This window comes from Ochotona princeps, chromosome 4, assembly GCF_030435755.1.
Source record: "Ochotona princeps isolate mOchPri1 chromosome 4, mOchPri1.hap1, whole genome shotgun sequence".
NCBI lineage: Eukaryota > Metazoa > Chordata > Mammalia > Lagomorpha > Ochotonidae > Ochotona > Ochotona princeps.
Window position 1 is genome coordinate 50,704,969 of NC_080835.1, and position 20,003 is coordinate 50,724,971.

General features: G+C 38.6%; 1 protein-coding gene and 1 pseudogene across 1 annotated transcript; one reads left to right on the forward strand and one right to left on the reverse strand.

Moving 5' to 3' along the window:
* Nucleotides 1-8,947: 8,947 nt before the first annotated feature.
* On the forward strand, nt 8,948-9,878 carry LOC101518157 (olfactory receptor 52A5-like; annotated as a pseudogene).
* Nucleotides 9,879-13,442: 3,564 nt separating this feature from the next.
* On the reverse strand, nt 13,443-14,378 carry LOC101517915 (olfactory receptor 52J3-like). The gene has a single exon (XM_004590074.4). The coding sequence runs from the start codon at nt 14,376-14,378 to the stop codon at nt 13,443-13,445; it is 936 nt and encodes a 311-aa protein (XP_004590131.4).
* Between the last annotated feature and the right edge of the window lie 5,625 nt (nt 14,379-20,003).

Consider the following 20,003-nt stretch of genomic DNA (forward strand, 5'->3'; position numbering starts at 1 on the left):
TTCAGGATTGGATTTTGAGGCAGAAAATGAGGAGGTTTGGCCTTTCAACAAATATCCATTGGATTAGCTGTATGCAGTCCGATGATTCAGGTTTGTGGATACACCACGTAGGGAGTTTTGTTTTATCAGTAGTAATTGAACACTTTTGACTTACTGAGTTAATGTCCATGAGTCTTCAAGTTAATGGATAAGCAGAATTTTGTGTGAAGTGATGTGAACACTCACAGATCTTAAAGGAGCTGGAAAGCTGAGAGAAAACACAAGAAGTCTAAATCAGGATCCTGACATGCAGAACACAAAACGTAGTTTGTTGGGTAACTTCTGTTGCTTAAAGGACAACACTCTGGCATTTACAATGGAGTTCAACATAAGCTACAGAGTATCCTCTTTTCAATTATTGTCATAGAAAACAGCCAAAATAATGGACATCATATATATATATATATTGCTGAAATTCACACTTACCTCAAATTTCTGATTATTCATTCTTTAGCCTGTTCTTGGAAAATGACTAAGATTTTATGTAACCTTATGCATTCCATTAATTTTTACTTTTCCATTAATCATTCTAACATCTTAAAATCATGTAAAATGCTATTACATATCCATTATGTTTGTGCCTTGACAAATATTGACTGAAATGCGGATTATCAAAATGATTGAAATTCTATTTTTTTCTTTGAAAAGAAAGTTGGCTGAGTTACTTCTATAAACTCAAAAGAGTAAATAAAATGATTCCCAGGCAGTACAAATATATATGTGATCTAAATGCAAAGTTCTCAAAGTAATAAAATGCAGAATGTTTGGTAGTTGATGAAGAGTATGTTTTGTTACATGAGTTTCTGTTGCCACAACATCAAAAGGCTGAGGTCAGGAAAGTAAACAGATATAAATATACTATAAATAAATTCCTTTTGATGACAATATGGAGTGAAGCTAGGCCAAGGAAATGATGAATTCTCTAAACTAACTTTTAATAAGTACCTAAGTGCCTTTTTAAAAAATATGTATTTTACGATACTGCTCCATCAGTTCAAGGATTTCCTTTTTTCTCCCTCCCTAACTCTACTCCCTCCATTAATTTCCCCTATATTATTATAATAATATCTATGTGTCTTGTTAGGGCAGCACAGACTGTTAAAGGCAAGGTCTAAAGGAACTGTAAAAAACACTACATGCACTTGATAACTATTTTTAAGATTTCAGATGATCTAATTGAAAAATTAAAAATATTAGCTCCACCCCTGTCATTTTAATAAGTCATTAATTTTGTTAACTTTATTCTAGATAGTGTGGTCTGTAAAATTATAGACTATAAATTTAGAAATATAAATATTCACATCATGCATACTCTCCTATTTGATAATGGATAATATCACTTGGCTGAGTAAATTATGGAGGAATCTACATAAGAATATATCTGAAAGTCTTTGCATAGAATATGGAATATAGTAAGAATTCAACGTTGGAAAGGGTAGTGCATGTGAAGATAGACGTATACTGCCTTCCGGAGGAAATGTGGAACAGAATGCAGAAATGAAGAAGATGATCAGGTGTTTCCTCAGAGGACACACATGAACTGGATGACTTTGCTCAGTGGGTTCTGGAAGATCAGGCATTTGTGTGAGTAAAACAAGTGGTCACCCTCATGAGAGTCAAATGATTCCTCGGTAGTGTACAGATGACAATACAGTCAATAAATTCCATCAATTTAATTTGGTCACTTCACCTGAGAAATAATCCTAATTTAAAGTTGTAATACAGGATGATGAAAGCTTGAATAGGAAAACTGGCATTTTTTAAAAAAAGAGATCATATTCAAGATTGCTTCAAAATTGCTAAGGCATGCATTCTGTGCAACTCAGCTTAACCAGACAGAAAATGGTCATTTCTGCTCATACAACAGAAGGGCACAGAATATGAGGCGCTCCTAAATAATGCTAGGGTAAAGTGCAAGAAGTAAAAAACAAAATGACAAGTTGTTAGTGTGCCTGATACAGGGAAGGTTGGGTTTCAAGGTTGAGGTATGAGCTAAAGTCACTGCTTGCAGTAGGACCAGAATTCTGAACTTGATAGGATGGTCCTAAATTTTACCTTTGCTCTGCATCATTCAAATTATGTGGCTTAAGCTATACACATACTCTCTCCAAACCGCAAACAATTTTATTATCTTAAAATTTAATAAACCAAGCAATGTTAAAATTGTTTCATAGTAATTAACATACAATTGTGCATTAAGGAATTTTTCCATGCAATTAAAAAATGACACGGAACTGCCTCTCCCATGTCTGAACAATATATGATATGATAAGATGATATGATATTTGCTACCAAAAACACAGCATGTGGATCCATAGAAAGAGGATGACCACAGCAAAGGAAAGATTGCTACCAAGAGATAAAGAATTAGGGTCATCTTACCTAATGTTCTTTTCACTTCTTCCTAAAATATCCATACTTAATTATAACTCATGGGGTGATATTCATGTTCTCAAACGTGGAGCAGAAACTCACCTAGATATACAGGAGTGACATGCAAGGATAATGAATGGAATAATTCTGTATACCAAATTTTGGACCTAATTATATAAATAGCCAAGTGCCTCTCCTCATTTTTTCAAGTCGTTCTTGGGATCTAAGTTGATCCCAGGGCAACACTGCAGACTTGGCCCCTAGAGAAGTCATCACGCTTCCAACTCATTTGTGCTTGGCAGGAAGAAGATACTCATTGCTTGAAGGTACATATCCATAAAGCCCTGGGTTACACCTAAGAAATTATTTGCAAGGACAGAACAGCAGGCAATATCAAATCATAGGTCACTTTCACAGCACAATGTATCCGAGATCAGTTGGAGACTGGAAAAGAAAACCCGAGGAATGGAGATTTTGTAAGCTGTAAATAAAAAAAAAAAAAAAATGGTCATTTGGGTCAGGTCAGACCTTTAGCCAGGCTTGTAGATTAGGAAACAAAATAGTGCTAATCATCTGTATAAATGTAATAAATACTACAGCTTCAGTGCACATAGCTACAACAACTACTACAGTTGTACAGTAAGTACTACTGCCACCATTACTACTATTAAAGTTCTTTGAAACAAGATAAAACAAGTAAAAAAAAATGGAAAAAGCACGAAGAACCATTAATGAACACTTGACAAGGTAAAAATGCAGATAGTGTTATAATCCTTAAAACTCATAGTTATAAGGCATCAAAGATATACATGTTAAATATATGATGGCATATTACCATACACACACAGGAATGGTTAAAATGGAAAAGCAGGACAACAGCAAAATGTGGCTAAATTGTGGATAAAGCTTTTTCAACAAATTGTGTGAATTGAAAAGAGAGACATTTTGAAGAAAACAGAAGTTTATTACTACATTTTGATTAGTACCCTATAGCAATAACCAGATACAGCAACTGAACTGTGAGATGCTTCCTCAAGACGAATGGAAGCATTATGCTCATACAAGGAGTGCACGGGAAAGTTCAAAGCCACTATATTTACAATTGACCTAAAAAGGAAATAAAACCATTACTTATCAATAAATGCATATGAAAAATCATTCCTTGAAAGTATACATAACAAAGTTCTATTTAGTAATAAATTATTTACACATATGGAGGCATAGAAGAAATGACAATAACTATGTAGAGTCAATATTTGCTTTTAGTTAGAAATCAATGATTCACTGTAGTATTGCATTTGTATAAAATTCTAGAAAGTGCGATGAAATTACTTGGTGAAAATATCAGGTTCATTTTGGGTGAGGATTGAGAAGAATCAGAGACTAAATGGGAATGAGAACAATTGGATGGTTTAAAACAAAAACATTCTACCCAACTGTAAGCAAATGCCTAGGCTGCATTGTACCTAGGCAAGTATCACATTGCTGTGAGAAAAAACAGCTGATAGCTGGCAGGTATTTTACTTGATTAATGCCAAATTTGGTTTAAATGTACCAGTGTGGCACATAGATGCCTATTCTTGTTTTCCCCTTTCTTTTTAAAGATACGTGGGAGGGGGCAGACATTTGCATGTTGGCAGACGAAATCTGGGGACCTGCTCCTGACTGTGCTTGGTCCCATCAGGGTGGCATGAAACATCGCCAAAGGGCTTGGGGATCTGCATGCTCATAGTCATGGGGGACTGTGAATTGCTCAGGCATTGGGGGTCTGGGGTGTGTGAGAGGGAGGACTGCTGAAGGAGAATGTTACAGGTGAGGAGTGACTTCTACAGGACTTCCACCAACCAGGGCAGGGCTCAACCTGAGTACCTGCCAGTCAGTATTGGGGGAAGTGGGTGGGCCGTACCAGGCTGTGCCATGACACTAACCAACATGTGAGCAAACCAGGTGTGGGAGTAGATTCTATGGAGGATTTGTGGGCTCATCTATGTGGGACCACTCTACCAGCTGGCTTCCTCAAGGGTTGGGAGTGGCATGAACATGGACCTCACAAACACTCATGGACTGATACAGACTGTAGCTCCTGCAGGTACACCCAAGAACTCGGTGGGAGGTGGGCCAGGCTGCAATATCCACCAACACACACAAAGGCTGAGACAGGGGTCAGACTGTGCTGGGTACGGGCCTAACACCGTGTGAGATCTGGGTCTGGGAGTCAGCTTGGTGGGAGAACTTGGGGAACTCCCCTATGGACCATGGCTTCTGCTTCTTAGCATGTGAGTCAGCTGACTGTTGGTCTGATCACCAGGGCTGCTTCACTCATCAGCAGGTTTGTGGGTTGGCTCATGGGGTAAGGGTAAGGGTGGGGAAGACCAGGCATAACTAGTCCAAACCACAGCACACTGGCATGCACAAAAGCCAAGATGGGGTGTGGGACATGTTGGACTAGACTAAGCCCTCATACCTACCAGTTTGCATGAAAGCCAAGGGTTGAAGCAGGCTAGGAACAACAAGGCTGCAGCACCCACCAGCAGAAGTTGGGACTAGGGCTAGGTCAGTCCAGGCCAGGCTGCATCTGACAGCAAGGCCAAGCTGGGTGATAGGTTTTGTCTGAGTGGGTCAGAGCAACCACCAGTGTGTGCAAACTATGGCTGGGAGCAGGCCTGGTCAGGGAGCGATGGGGATGCCCCAGCTGGGTTGCAGTTCACGCTAGTGAGCACGAGAGCTGGAATAGAAGTGGTGAACTGTGCTGAATAATGCTGAAGCATCCCTTGGCATGGGTATGGACTAGATCTGGGGTGAACCAGACTTGGCTAGGCTAGATCTCTGCACCTGCTAAAACATGCAAGAGCTGGGTCTGGGAAGGGCTAGGCAGGGCTGGGCTGTAGCAGCCAGTGGTACGAGCTGGAGTGGTTATGGGAGAGTCTGGCACAGCTGCTGTACCTGCCAGGACAGAAAGTGGACCAAGTCAGCTTAGGCCAAGGACCCACAGTGTGCCCAAGATCTGCCACTTGCAGGTGACCTGACAGAGGAGCTATGGGTGATAGATTGAACTGGACCCCACACTGGATGGCACACACAGTAGTCAGGTCTGGGATTACCTCTGGTGAAATTTATTTGGGGAACCCCAACTGGACCACTGGATTCAAAACTCCAACAGGGAAAATCACAGCACTTGTGATCTGACCATATAATGCATGTGTCAGAACTGGGTCTCCTTGGTTGTTGAAGCCTGTGCAGTGGACAGCATGCCCAGATGCACATGGGGGACATGACAACCCATTCATTGAGGCCTGCAGAGGATGTCTTTTAGCATGAAGTTCTGAACCAAGTGGACAACTCTCCTGGGCCAACCAAGCTTTGACAGCAAGTATTTTGGCAAGTGGAAACTGTAAGGTAGAATATGTCAGTAAGTGGATCTTGGAAAGATCTCCTCAATTTTAAATAAATGAAATTAACAGGATCTCAGAACTATCAAAAACACTTAAGCAGTACCCTCAGAACATGCTCCACATCAGGGACCCTGTAATTACATCGGGTGGCCGCCCATCCCCTGGTCCTCATGCAATTGGGCTGCTTAGAGCCACCTTCTATCCTTCCTCACTTTCCCCAAATACTGAAAGAAATAAATAGATTGGAAACAGTTTTCTCATCCACACTCCCCATTTCTTGACCCTCCCCACTCTAATCAGTGGTCCATATGGGCATGCATCTTGCATAACCATGTAAATATCATCAATAATAAAATCAATTTATTGTGAAAAAAAGAAAAATTCTGTTTTATATCATTAATTATATACACTTGTCAGTATGTACAGGTACAAGCTATGCACGTAAACTTATGTAAATTATACATTAAAAATAAAATTGAATCGTAGAGAAAGTAGATTCATATTTGCTGAAAATGTATGAGAGTGTTTTATTTCTCTGTTTGATTTGTGTTTGTTTCAAATGCTCCTTGTTGAGATCACATAAAATACAAATGTGGTCAAAAGACATTTTTGTTTTTGATATTTTTCAATCTAAATATTATAGCATTTGATTTAATGGTCAACTTGGAAGCTTATTTTTTATGAAAGATATTTTATTTGATTAGAATGCTAATTTATCTCACACAATCAACAAAGCCAATTAGAATATTATTTTTCATACTAAATTCAGACAGCATAAGAAAATTAGTTACTCTGCAATTAATTTTGTTTTTAAGTAGCAGCTTAAGTCCTTGCGTTGCACATGCCAGAATCCCATAAAGGCACCAGTTCTAATCCTGGTGGCCCCCACTTCCCATCCAGCTCTCTGCTTGAGGGCTGGGAAAGCAGTTGAGGACGGCCCAAAACCTTGGGACCCTGTACCCACGTGGGAGACCTGGAAAAAGCTCCTGGCTCATGGCTACAGATCGGCTCAGTTCCAGCCGTGCAGTCACTTGGGGAGTGAATCATCAGAAGATCTTTCTGTCTCCCCTCCTTTCTGTATATTTGATTTTGCAATAAAGATAAATAAATCTTTTTAAAAAGTCATATTCATCAGCTTTTAAGTCAAGTGGTAACTGTGTTATATATTTTTATGCAAGTTCAGTGAAAATGGAAATGACCCTAAGCAACAACACACTGAATGGGAAGCACTCAACCTTACAACAAAACAATACCTTACCCTGGGATGTGCTCTTCCCTTCCCACCAAGATTTTTATGTTTATTAATTATTCATAAATGCAACAATATTTTATCACCCACTAAGACCTCTCACACATATTCTTCAACACATCCAATCAAATTCCGTAATTCTCTATTATGAAGTTCAAAAACTAGTTTTGGCGTACCGTTGCATATTTCAGATAGTCACGTTTGGTTGTCTTGTTCCTCTCTTGTCTTTCTCCTGGTGGTGTTCTCTCATCGTTTATTTTTACAGTCCTTTGGTTTGATCATGGATGTGATGTTGAGTGTACAAACTTTGCTCTTCTGAAAAATGAAGGAATAAAAGGAACAACCTAGCAAATTATCTTATGCCTAGGTACAAGAAGAACTACAGGAATTTGAAGACTATCAAACCCTGGGGACACTTCCTCCAATCACCAGGAACAAGGTAACCATTGTTACGTGCAGATTCATTATTAAATCATTGTATTGTGCTTCCTAGTGAAGTTAGGCAAGCAAACACACATACATTTGCAGTAAATAGTTTAAATTTTACTTTTAAAGTTTGGTATAAAATAGAAAACAAACAGTGACTTGCTTAGGAATGAGTTTTCAAAAATACATTTCAAGGTTGTATTGTCAAAACTGCAATGCAGTGGTTGGTGTGTTTAAGGAAGAATTCCAAAAGCAGAGAGATAGATTATATTTGTGTACTGAAACATTATGTTTTCTTGACTAAGCTGCTTATTTTTCATGATCCGTGATTTTCCTTCTCATAGCTGGTCTTGACATACGTTGTGTGTTAATGAAAGTTGTTTTATCTGGGAAAAAAATGTAAAATACATTAGAAGAAATGAAACAAATTTGGCAAAGATTGTAAAAAGCATTGTAGAAGAAGGCTTGAAACAAATCTTGAAAGACGTGCAACTGTTCATTTACCAGATGTATTAAGATAAATTTTAAATGATTTTTAATGTTTAAAAATATAATTAATTGGGCCCTGAGCAGTAGCCTAGTGGCTTGCCTTGCACATGGCGGGATCCCATATGGGAATCGATTCTAATCCTGGCTGCCCTGCTTCCCTCCAGTTCCCTGCTTGTGGCCTGCGAAGGCAGTGGAGGATGGCCCAAAGCACCCATGTGAGAGACCCAGAGGAGACTCCTGGCTCCTGGTTTCAAATTGCCTCAGCTCTGGCCGTTGAGGCTGCTTGGGGAGTGATTCAATGGTTGGAGGATCTTCTCTCTCTCTCTCCTCTTTTCTGTATATCTGGCTTTCCAATAAAAATAAAATAAATCAATAAATCTTTAAAAATACATACATAATTCATTAAAATGAGATATGGTTTTTCCTTGATCCTTGTAATGTACATGCTGGAGACCAAGATTAGGCCATTAAGTGAGAATATGAATGGCATTCTTGAAGACAGCATAGTTTTGTTTTGCTGATTTCACATATATTGTGAAGTGCTTATTGACTAAATATACAAGTCTTATACACTGGAAGACATATGAATTTATTGAAAGGCATAGCAGGGTAATTTCATGTTTAAATACTAATTAAACTTTTTGAAATACTACTTCAAGGATGTGTAAAAAATTATTACAAACATGAGAGTAAGACTGGCATCTTCCCATTTTAAGTGAATATACCACCTGCAATGCCTGTGTGCCTTACAGGCACCGGTTCATGTCCTGCTCTCCTTTCAATGCTGTTCCCTGTTAACTGCCTGGGAAAGCAGAGGAAAAAGTCCCAGTGGTTGGGCCTTGAAAACTATATGAGAGAACTAGATGCAGCTGACAGAGGAGCTATGGGTGACAGATTGAACTGGACCTCACACTGGATGGCACACACAGTAGTCAGGTCTGATTAGATTTGAAGCTCAGATTTGCCATTATTGCTCATTATGCCACTTAGCAATCACACCTTTGAGCCGTCTGTCTTCCCACTAGTTGGAATTCCAGGCCTGGAATCAGTGCAGCACTGGATTGGGATCTCATTCTTCCTCTCTTTTGTCCTGGCCATTGTTGGAAACAGCCTCCTCATCACCATCGTTCGCACTGAGCATACCCTGCATGAGCCCATGTTCATCTTTTTAGCTGTGTTGGCTACTACTGATCTCAGCCTGACCTTGTGTATCACCACTAAAATGCTGGCATATTTTGTCTGCAATCAAAAGATATTTACCTTGACTCCTGTCTGATTCAGATGTATTTCACTCACACTTTCCAGTGCATGGAGTCTGGGATGCTTCTGGCCATGGCCTTTGACAGATCCGTGGCTACCTGCAAACCCCTGAGACATTCTGCGATTCTCACACAGAAGGTGCTGATCAGCATCGTCACTGTGGTGGCACTCCGGGCCTCTGTAATCATCACCATATGTCCACTGCTGATTAAGCACCTGAAGCACTTCTGGACGACAATCATAGCTCATTCATACTGTGAGCACATGACTGTGGTAAAGCTAGCTGCAGACAGCATGAGAATCAATAAAGCAAATGGACTGTTCGTGGCATTCTCAGTGCTTGGATTTGATGTGATCTTCATCTTCTTGTCTCATACCTTTATCTTCCAGGCTGTTTTCAAACTGCCCCAAAAGGAGGCATGGTTCAAAGCATTCAACACCTGCATGGTCCACATCTTTGTCTTTCTCCAATTCTATATCCTCACGTTTTTTACATCCTTCATACACAGGTTTGACTTCAATCTTGCCCCCTATGTGCATATTCTACTGTTCAGTCTTTACCTGCTTCTTTCACCCCTGCTCACACCCCTGGAGTGAAGACCAAACAGATCAGGGAGGGAGTTCTCAAAATGCTCACACCAAAGAGTTAAAACTCCTCCTTCACATTGCATATTAATCTGTGTAAGTTGTCACGAAGCATTGTACAATGATAATCTTCATAATCTCCTTTCCACAAGAAAGGTAGATGTTTTATAAGTAAAATTGTAAGTGGATCATGTGTTCATTTTCAAAGATTATTTTATCAATTTTTCCAAAGACAACTTGTTGCCACACACAGGTGCATAAGGATTCACTTTTCAATACAATTTAGCTTATTTTGTAATGATAACTTTCTCACTGTTCTGAAAGTATGATGCGACATGGGGTTCTCTCAAGACTCATGTTGTTTTTCAGAGAATTTACCTCAACTCTTGAATCAAGTATGCTTTCAAGAAATGATTCCTTTAAAAATTAGCAAATGTGGATGTAATTTTGACTAACAATGGCGTGATAGCAACTAACAACTAAAAATGTGGTCTAACAGTGGTGATCTCTGCAGTATATCTCTGCAAAAACACTCTCAAAGAGCAACTTCTACAGCGATTCACAAAGAGAATACATTTAAGACAAAGTCAAAACATGTGAGAGTTTATTTTCACAGGAAATAATGTATTAGAAGATAAAAATCAAGACCAGATAACTTCTTTAAGAGCTAACATTCTGTAAGTTAAAAGATAAAACGTGGTAATAATTTGGATTATTTTTCATCATGCATTCATTCTTCTCATATTTTAAGCAGAAAACATCCTCAACTCATTGTTTGGAAAGCAGCAGAGAATGACTCTGGTTCTTGGGCCCTACATCCATGTGGGTGACCTGAATCAAACTCCTTGGTTCTGAGTTTTCTGACCAACCCAGCACTGAGTGTTGCAGACATCTGTGGAGCGAACTGATGGATGGAAGATATGTCTCCTTATGCTTCTTCCCACCCTTGCTAAAACTCTGACTTTCAAGTAAAATAAATAAATCTTAAAAAATTTTTAGATTTCCAAATAAAAGAAATAAGCATTTGTAAATCTGATCCTAAAAATTGTATTTCCATTCAGACTATATCAAGTTGATTTCTATATTTTTTCTTTTTTGCGAAGCAGTTTTTAATTTGCTTTTAATTTTAACAACATTTAGCACTTGACACATTCTATTTTTACGAAAATATTAGGCATAAATATATACCTGCAATTTTTACTTGAAATTGATATTTCTATTAAAGTGTGAAATTCATGGCAATGATCATAGAATGAGGAAAAATATCTGTGTGTGTAATTATGGAACCAAAAAATATAGCTGAATGACAAATAATGGGTCCAGAAAATAAGTTGCAATGGTCAGATTGGGACAAAGTGAATTTCAGGTAGGATATGTCAGTGAGGAAGAAGCTAGCAGCTCACTTGATTGGAACAAAATATTCTTCCAAATAACTCCAAGAACTATGTAGTTTATATGTACCTAGCTCATGTAACTGAATATACAACTTAACATTTCAGAAGGTTTAAATGGCTCTATCACTTATCCTAAATCTGAAGGGTTACACTATTTCCTGTTTTACCATCAGTTTCTGCTTACTGAGATTCTGGAAATCTTTTTACACAGCATAACTATTAAGCTTTCTGTGAAATTTCCCCAGACCAACCAGAACAAAATGATCTCTATCACACCAGCTGGAGACATGTGAACACTCTCTGAAGCTAAGGCAGTATAAATCATATTTCTTTCAGAAATTATGTTGGTAATCCTGTGTAGTATTGGAGTAAGGGACCACACATTGGACTTGGGCTAGAGTCAATTTTTTTTATTTTATTATTTACTAAAGTAAAAATGTAGTTTGTATTTTATGTGTTTTGTTCTTCACTACAATTAAGTCTAGGATGCACTTAAAATTAGGTAGAACATCAAAGTTAAGAAAAACAATGGTAAGTGTTGTTGGAGAATCACAAAGAACTCTTGATGATCGTATTCTTACCTCCAAGACACAGCAGCTGCTCCTCAGGAGCACAGAGACCACATTCTTCCTATGGTCATATCCATATACTCGTATTACTCACCACCACTCTCCCATGGCCATATTCATGTACTTGTTGTATTGTCCACCGCCCAATAGTTCTCACGAGGAACTTCTCACTGAAGTCTCAGTCCATGATTCTTACTAAGAGAAACTTAATCTTGATTTATGAATCATAATATTTCCTGTTCTGGTCCACACAAAGGAAATCTAAAGTTATTTTTGTTCTATCTGATGTGAACATGCTGTTGAAGAAGTAGTTCTTCGAGTTCTGAACAGTCATCCTTACGTCCCACTTTATCATATTTTTTTGTGTGTGCAATTCAGGAAGAATGACTGAGAAATTATTTTTGTCTGACTCCTCCCCACCCCAGGAATCATGATGGTATTAGGTCTCTGTAAAACTACAGAAATTATTTGGTAAAAGAACCAGCAAATTCTTCCTAATTTAGCAAGACCATGAAAATTTATTTTGTAGCCTGAAATTATCCTAGATTCATCTACTTTCGCAAAGCATCAAAACCCAAATGGATTGATGTTGCATATAACAAATAAAAAGCCTCCATTGAGAAAGAAGTTGTACACATACACAAGTTTCATTGGTTTCCAAAAATACTTGCACTAATACAAACATATCTTCTAGTGCATTTTGCACAAACTTTCCACAGTATTCTTGTAGTCAGAGAAGGAACTTTGACTAAATATAATTTTAAATTCCCAGTTTTTGAGTCCTGTACAAACATACCCCTATTATAAATATGATTTTCATATAACAAGCTTTTAATACAACTATTGTTTACAGGTATTTTCACTCTGTGCATCTCCAGAAAGGGAGGCAAATGACACTGTGAAGGCACATGGTGCCTACGGGCTTCTATGAAAAGCAAAGGTGCTAAAATGAAAGGAAAGGTTCTATACACTTTTAAAAATTCATTAAAAATTCTGGCAACATCCTCAGAAACCACACACATTGAGATTTGCAATTGAGATATTTCTCAAGATCTTTCTTATGTTTCACGTTAATATGTTCTCAGGGGAGAAAAAAGGCATTAAGAGGAGCTAGTTGCATTCCTCTAGTATATTAATTTGAAAGACACAGAGTTCCACTTGATTTCCACAGTTGAAAACTGAAAGAGCTTCTCTGGGATAACTTTTCCCTACCTAGTGGAATGAAATCACACATTCCTGAAATTATGCAGCATCAATATATGAGAAAAACATAGATTTAGATTGGAAAGCATTTTCCAAAGTTGTCACTCTATGACCTGCAAGATTCCCTTTTGAAAAAAAAAACTTGTTTGTGAGTAAGATTAAGACAAAGATAGAAACAGAAAGATAGAAAGGGTCCCTTTTGCAAAGTCAGAGTGCAAAATTAGGCCTTCAAAACTCAATAGAGACCTATCACTTGAATGGCAAGGACTGGACTACTTGGCTCGTCATCCACTGCCAGAACCAGGAGCTGATCCCAGGAACTATGATGTGAGTCTTGACAAGGTCAAATGCCCACGACCACAAGATATTTTGATATGAAGATTATTTTAAAAAACAATGACTCAGGTGTCAAAATTGACTTGTGAAATTATGGCTATACCTCAAAGATCTAGGAAACAAGAGTCTACTTTGAGTTGAAAGCATGGACTACATGCTCACGAATCTGCTTGGTTCTTACTCCATAGACAAGAGGGTTGAGGGCAGGTGGAACGACCACATAGAGATTGGCAACTAGAATGTGGACATAACGAGGGATTTTTTTGCCAAATCGGTGAGTGAGGAAGGAAAAGAGGGAGGGTGTATAGAAAACGCACATAACTGCAACATGTGAGCCACATGTGCTCAGTGCCTTGTGCCTAGCATCTTGAGAAGGGAGACGGAAAACGGCTCGGAGAATATAGCCATAAGAGATTCCAACCAGGGCCACATCCAAAATAAGAAAAGAAGCCACAAAAAGCCCATAAATGGCATTAATGCGAATGCTTGCACAAGCCAATTTGGCAATGCCCATGTGCTCACAGTAGGAGTGGGCAATAATTCTAGACTCACAGAAGGGCAGACGATGGGTTAGGTACAGAATGGGCAACATGAGCAGGACTGGGCGCATTATAATACCCACACCAATGCCTGCCAACACTCGGAAAGTTAGAATGGTTGTATAGTGAAGGGGGGCACAGATAGCCACATAGCGGTCAAAGGCCATTGCTAGCAGGACTGCAGATTCCATGCCTGTGAAAGTGTGTATCAGAAACATTTGGGCCACACAGGCTCCAAAACCAATTTCGTGTGCATCAAACCAGAAGATACCTAACATTCGAGGCACTGAGGATGTGGAGAGGGCTACATCTATGGTTGATAAGATAGCTAGAAAGTAGAACATTGGATCCCTCAGAGCATGGTCAGACCAGATGACCAGTAGAATTGTTACATTACCCAGCAGAGCCATCAAGTAAACAAAGCAAAAGGGCAGAGAGATCCAGCCATGGGAGGTCTCGAGTCCTGGGATGCCTGTGAGATAAAAGGTGTCAGGGTGGAACATAGTCTTGTTGGTGTGGAACATCTTTCCTCTGATAGGAAGTTGCTGATCACGTCTAAAAGGGAAATTAACATTTATAAAGGCTTAACTCAAAGGTAACTGCAATTTTCTCACATAAAGATTGCTAAAACTTGAACCCAACCTCATATTGAATAGTATACCAATGCAAAGGACAGTGACTTCTTGATCGATCTGTTTCTGGGGTTTTGGTTAACATCTTGCATTAATTTGCCTAAATGCCACACAAAACCGAGAAATAATAAATAAAAATGCATGTTTACGTTGAAATCAGTCTTCCTTGAAGACAAGGCATTCTTCACTTAAACATATCAATGTATAAACTCACAGAGGGAGACATCCACTCTGTGCACAGGAAATAACAATAGATTCACAGAGATGTGCCTACACACATGGAAGGATGAATATCAGGCAAGATTCCTTACACTGGTGTGTCCAATGTCAGTATTTTCAGTATACATATTTATGACATCAGACCAAAATGAAGTTTTCTTCATTCATTCATCCTTCCCATTTACTTACATGCTACCATTGATATACTGTGTTATACATACAATATGCAAACAGTTGCAAAAAAGATGAAAAAATGACACGGCTGGAAATCACCTCCACAAGACAAATGTATTTCTTTGTCCCTAGCTTGGGTTCTTGCTTGCTTCTCTGCTTACTTACTTATTCTTTCTTTCTTTTTTTCTTTACTTTTTTCTTTTTCTTTCCTTCTTTCTTTCAGGAGGAAGAAGAAATGAAATAGAATGATAGACAAAAGAAATAAAAGAGAGAAGGAAGGAAAGAGAAGAAAAGACAAAGTAGAAGAAAGAGATAAAAGAAAAAGGAATGGAGGAGATATAAGTAACTACATGGAAAATTAAGAGAGGAAACTACACATTTGAGGAAACATAGTGGCTTTTAGATGCTAGTGGGCTTTTAGCCCACTCTTCATGTAGCTCTTACTTCCTCCTTTCCACTTTCTCTCTTCCTTCTTTTCTTCATTTACTTTCCTCCTTCCTTCTTTTTTCCTTCCATCTAGTTTGAAATTTTTTGTTATTTGTTTATTATCTTAGGCTATATAACATTTCAAAAGCTTAAGTGAACATAAACAGTTGTTTGCTTTATGTGGTATAGATTTTAACATATCTACACAATGTGAATTAATCAAAGCAAGCAGTTAAGTTTCTATGGCCATCTGTTTTCTTTAGCTTTGGGTTATTTTTCTCTCATGCATGGGATATTTACATGGGATATTACATTATTGTGAACTATAGTCATCCACCACACTACAGAGCATTCAAATTCATTACTCTTATCTTACTTATTTTGGTAGTTGCACACTACCCTCCCACCACACTCTATTCCCCAACTCCTTCCAAACTTCAGTAATTACTAGTTTAAATTCAGAACAAGTATTTTTAAGTTCCACATCTGAAACAGAATAGGTGATATTTGATTTTTGCATCTGGCTTATTTCACATAATATAAGAATTATTTTGCTACAAATTTCTGCATTTCACTTTTATAGCTGAATAGTAGTTTATTATATATGTTTCATTTTTCATCAATTAAACCATCAACAGAAGATTCACTTCTTATCCTTGCTGTTTTCAATTTTGACACATAGTGCTCTTCCAGACCCCACAAACAGTGTATTCCACTGATGAATACACAGGAAAAATATGCACAACATGGTTATAACATTAAAGAGCACAAATATCCTTTATAATATGATCTAAAATATTAAGAATGAGTGCCATAAGTTGCTTTAACAGTTGGGATAATGATCGGGGTACTGTATCTTATGTCGAGACTTGAGTCCCAGCTCTGCTCTCAGCTTCAGCTACCTGAATGTACATCCTGGAGGACAGCAGTGATTGTTCAAGTGTCAGGTCCCTCCCACCCTGTGTACGAGATCTGAACTGAGTTTCCAGATCTTGGCATTTGGAGAGTGAACAAATAGGTGAGCTGGGGAAAGCATTGGAGGAGGACCCAAGTCCTTCGTCTGCTGCACCCAGTGAGGGACCTGGAAGAATCTCCACATCTGGCTTTGAACTTTCCTAGCTCCAGCCCTATACCCGTAACCAATGGATGGAAGATTGCTCTCTCTCTCTCTCTCTCTCTCTCTCTCTCTCTCTCTCTCTCTGTTTCTCTCCCTTGCCATCATTTCATCTCTCTCTTAACTCTACCTTTTATAAAAATAAAGAAATCTTTAAGAAAATATACTTCTTTGAACACATTGTGAAACATATCCTGAATTTGCTATTAATCATTATTAGATATCAGATTATTTCTTCTAAAAATGTATACAAAATAAAGTTAGCCTGAGATCTCACTGGTTTTGCTAGTATTGTATGATGCTTCCTGGCTATAATCAAATCCATTCTCTAAACCTCAGGCCTAGTCTTATTTCCCCAAATTGTTTTCCCTTTTATCATGCTTCTGTTTGTTCACCATGGTGGGCTAAGAATGCATCTGTGTGCTGGAAGAAGGAAGAAGACTCACCAGGTTGTGCACCAGAATGGATCCCCAGGCCTGTGTGTGAACAACTTGCTCAGCATTTAAGAGAATGCTGCGTAAGAGGAGCCATCACGAGAAAACTCCCACAAAGGACACAGTTCCCAGAAGATTCCAGCTTCTAATGTGGCTGTGACTCAAGAACAGAGAGCCACTGGGGAGTGCTGGATCCTTAGAAACAAAGGCAATAAAATGATGTTTGGGCCAGCAAGATGACAGAATAGAAGGTTCTAGCTCACATGTTCACAGAAGCATGGCTTTAGCCAACATGTTTGGACAAAGATTCAGAATCCAGGTGAGAATCTAACAGCATTCTGTTGGAGCACCAAATGAGGAGCAAAACAAAAAATGCTGAGGCTGGTACCATGGAATGATAGGCTAAGCTTCTGCCTGTAGCGTTGGCATCCAATAAGTGCACCAATTTGTGCCAAAGCTGTGCCACATCTGATTCAGCTCCCTGCTTGTGGTCTGGGAAAGCAGTAGAGGATGTCCCAAAGCCTTGGAACCCTGCACCCATTTGGGAGGCCCAGAAGAGGCTCCTGGTTCCTGACTTCAGATTGTTTCAGTTCCATGCATTGCAGCCACTATCTACACATTTCAAAACATCATAGTAAAGCATAAATATATAGATATATAATTGTTGGCTGTCAATTAAAAACCAAATTTACAGAAAGAAAGAGCCAGCACACCAAAAGATAGAACTGCAAGCACACACATGCACACAGTCAGTTCTTACTATTCTTACAGTTAATTCTATAATCACCAAAACTCATCAAATAGGGATCATTCATCACTCTTAGGGTAAACATAGAGACAGGTTCCTATAAGCATCTGTTCACAACATATTTTCCAGCCAATCAAAATGTTATCAAGATTTCTGCTTAAAATGTCTTACTTAATATATACTTCTCACAAGTAATTACTGCTATTGAATGACTTAAAACCCAGACTTTGGAAGACATTTGAGTTATCTTGATTCCTTTATCAATGTCCAATCACAGCAAGCCAATTACATTCAGAATTGGAAGGCAACACTTCCAAGTAATTAGTTCCTTGTATAACATCTAACAAACATTTAAAGATTCTTCTTCAGCCCCCTGACATGCAGAGCTGACCTCAAATTCAAGGTTAACATTTGCAGAGCGTTATTCCTTTTCAAGTGTATGTACCATGGCCCCAAGAAGATTTTGACCAGCTTCCTGGGGAACATGGATGTACTTTTCTTCTATTCACAGTTTTACAACAATGTTGCCCCCTACAATTTTTTTTTGGTTATTTGTAATCTCATTAACCTTCAATGTATCTTCATTTTTATCTCTTGAAAAATGGTTTCTCAACAAATTTAGCTCAATAAGCTAATTTGCTTATATTAGCAAATCATAAATAAACTATCACATCACCTGTAAGCAAAAATCAGCTCTGACAGGCATTTCAAAACTGGTGATATTTTAAGAAAATGTGAACAACAATGAAGAAACAACAGAATACAAATAACATGAATTGACTAATGGCAGTTACATTTTTTTTGTGTGAATATCAAAGCAGAACTACTTGTCACGTTATCATATAAACTCTTCCCTATTGGTTGCTATGGACCTCCTGCTTTTAGAATAAGTTATTTGTGGGTTTTTGTACTTTGTAGAGTTTCATTTTTATTGCATGATGAGTTTTATCTGCTGGGGCGTATCACTGGGAAACCAGTCAAAAACAATGCCATCTTAGGAATTTTTCTTCTGTACCTGTTCCAGATCCTAGAAATGGTTCCGTAGTAGTCTTACAGTTGACCTCATTCACAGAGAGGCAAACATTTAGTTTCTGCTTTAGCTTGTATGTATTCCTCGACTGTGACAAAGCTTGTCTAAAGAAACTTTGTCCCTAACATACATCAGAATTTTGTATTTAGAACATTTGCATTATTTCAGCACAAAATTTGGGGCATTTTAAGTAATGGTAAATAAATAAAAAATAAATGAAATAAACATGCCACTAAAGTCCTTACAGGAAGGTAATTTTTCAGTTGTGAGAGCTAAAGCTAGAACCTTACCTGTTTGAGTTTACCTAACAAAATGCAAATAAGGCAAATCAATTTTGGATAGTTTTTGGCATGCCTACAGTTGACCATGAGAATACTACCAGTAGGGCCTGGAGTGGTAGCCTAGCAGCTAGAGTCCTCATCTTGAATGCCGGGATCCAATATTGGTGCTGGTTCTAATCCCAGCGGCCCTGCTTCCCATCCAGCTCCCCACCTGTGGCCTGGGAAAGCAGTCGAGGACAGCCCAAAGCCTTGGGACCATGTAGCTACATGGGAGACCTGGAAGAGGCTCCTGGCTTCAGATCGGCATTGCTCCAGCCATTGTGGTCTCTTGGGGAGTGAATCATCAGATGGAAGATCTTGCTCTCTATCTCTCCTCCTCTCTGTGTATCTGCTTTTCCAATAAAAATAAATAACTCAAAAAAAAGAGAGAAAGTAAATGCTGCCAGTATTGACCTGAGATTATATATAAGTTTTAGGGAATTGGCAAATATGCAACATGAAATCCCTGAAGAAAAAAAAGTCATTAAAGATATAAATGTAATTTATTTAAGATGCACACTTAAGAAATGAAGAATATCGTTACATATAGCAACTGAAGTATAACACTGCATGGTGGGTATTTGCCTAAAGACTAAGGCACCAGCTAAGAAGCTTATATCCCTTGTCAGAGTACCTGGATTGCAGGCTGGCTCCTGACTCCAGCTCCCTGCCAAAACATAACTTGGGCAGGAGCAGGTGTTGCCGCAAGTGATGGACTCCTGCCCATCACTGGGAGACCTGTGCTGAGCTCCCACTTCCCATCTTCACATCTTACCCTCTGGAGAACTGCGGGGTTTGGGGGATAATGAAGCAGTAGATGAGATTGCTCTTTCTCTCTTTCTTTCTCTCTCTCTCTCAACTCCCCCCCCCCCTACTTTTCTCTCAAATAACAAAGACAGCTACCTTGTGACTATCTCATCATGTCACATTTTCCTTTTTATTTTTAAGGTGTACAAGTGACAAACTTGAAGAAAATGACAAAAAAAGTATTTCAGATAATTGTTCAAATACCAAAATGAGTGGGAAGCACATACAGAAACAACAATAAAAGC

Coding starts and splice junctions, on each gene's coding strand:
- LOC101517915 (XM_004590074.4), bottom strand. CDS start 14,378: ATGTTCCACACCAACAAGACTATGTTCCACCCTGACACCTTTTATCTC.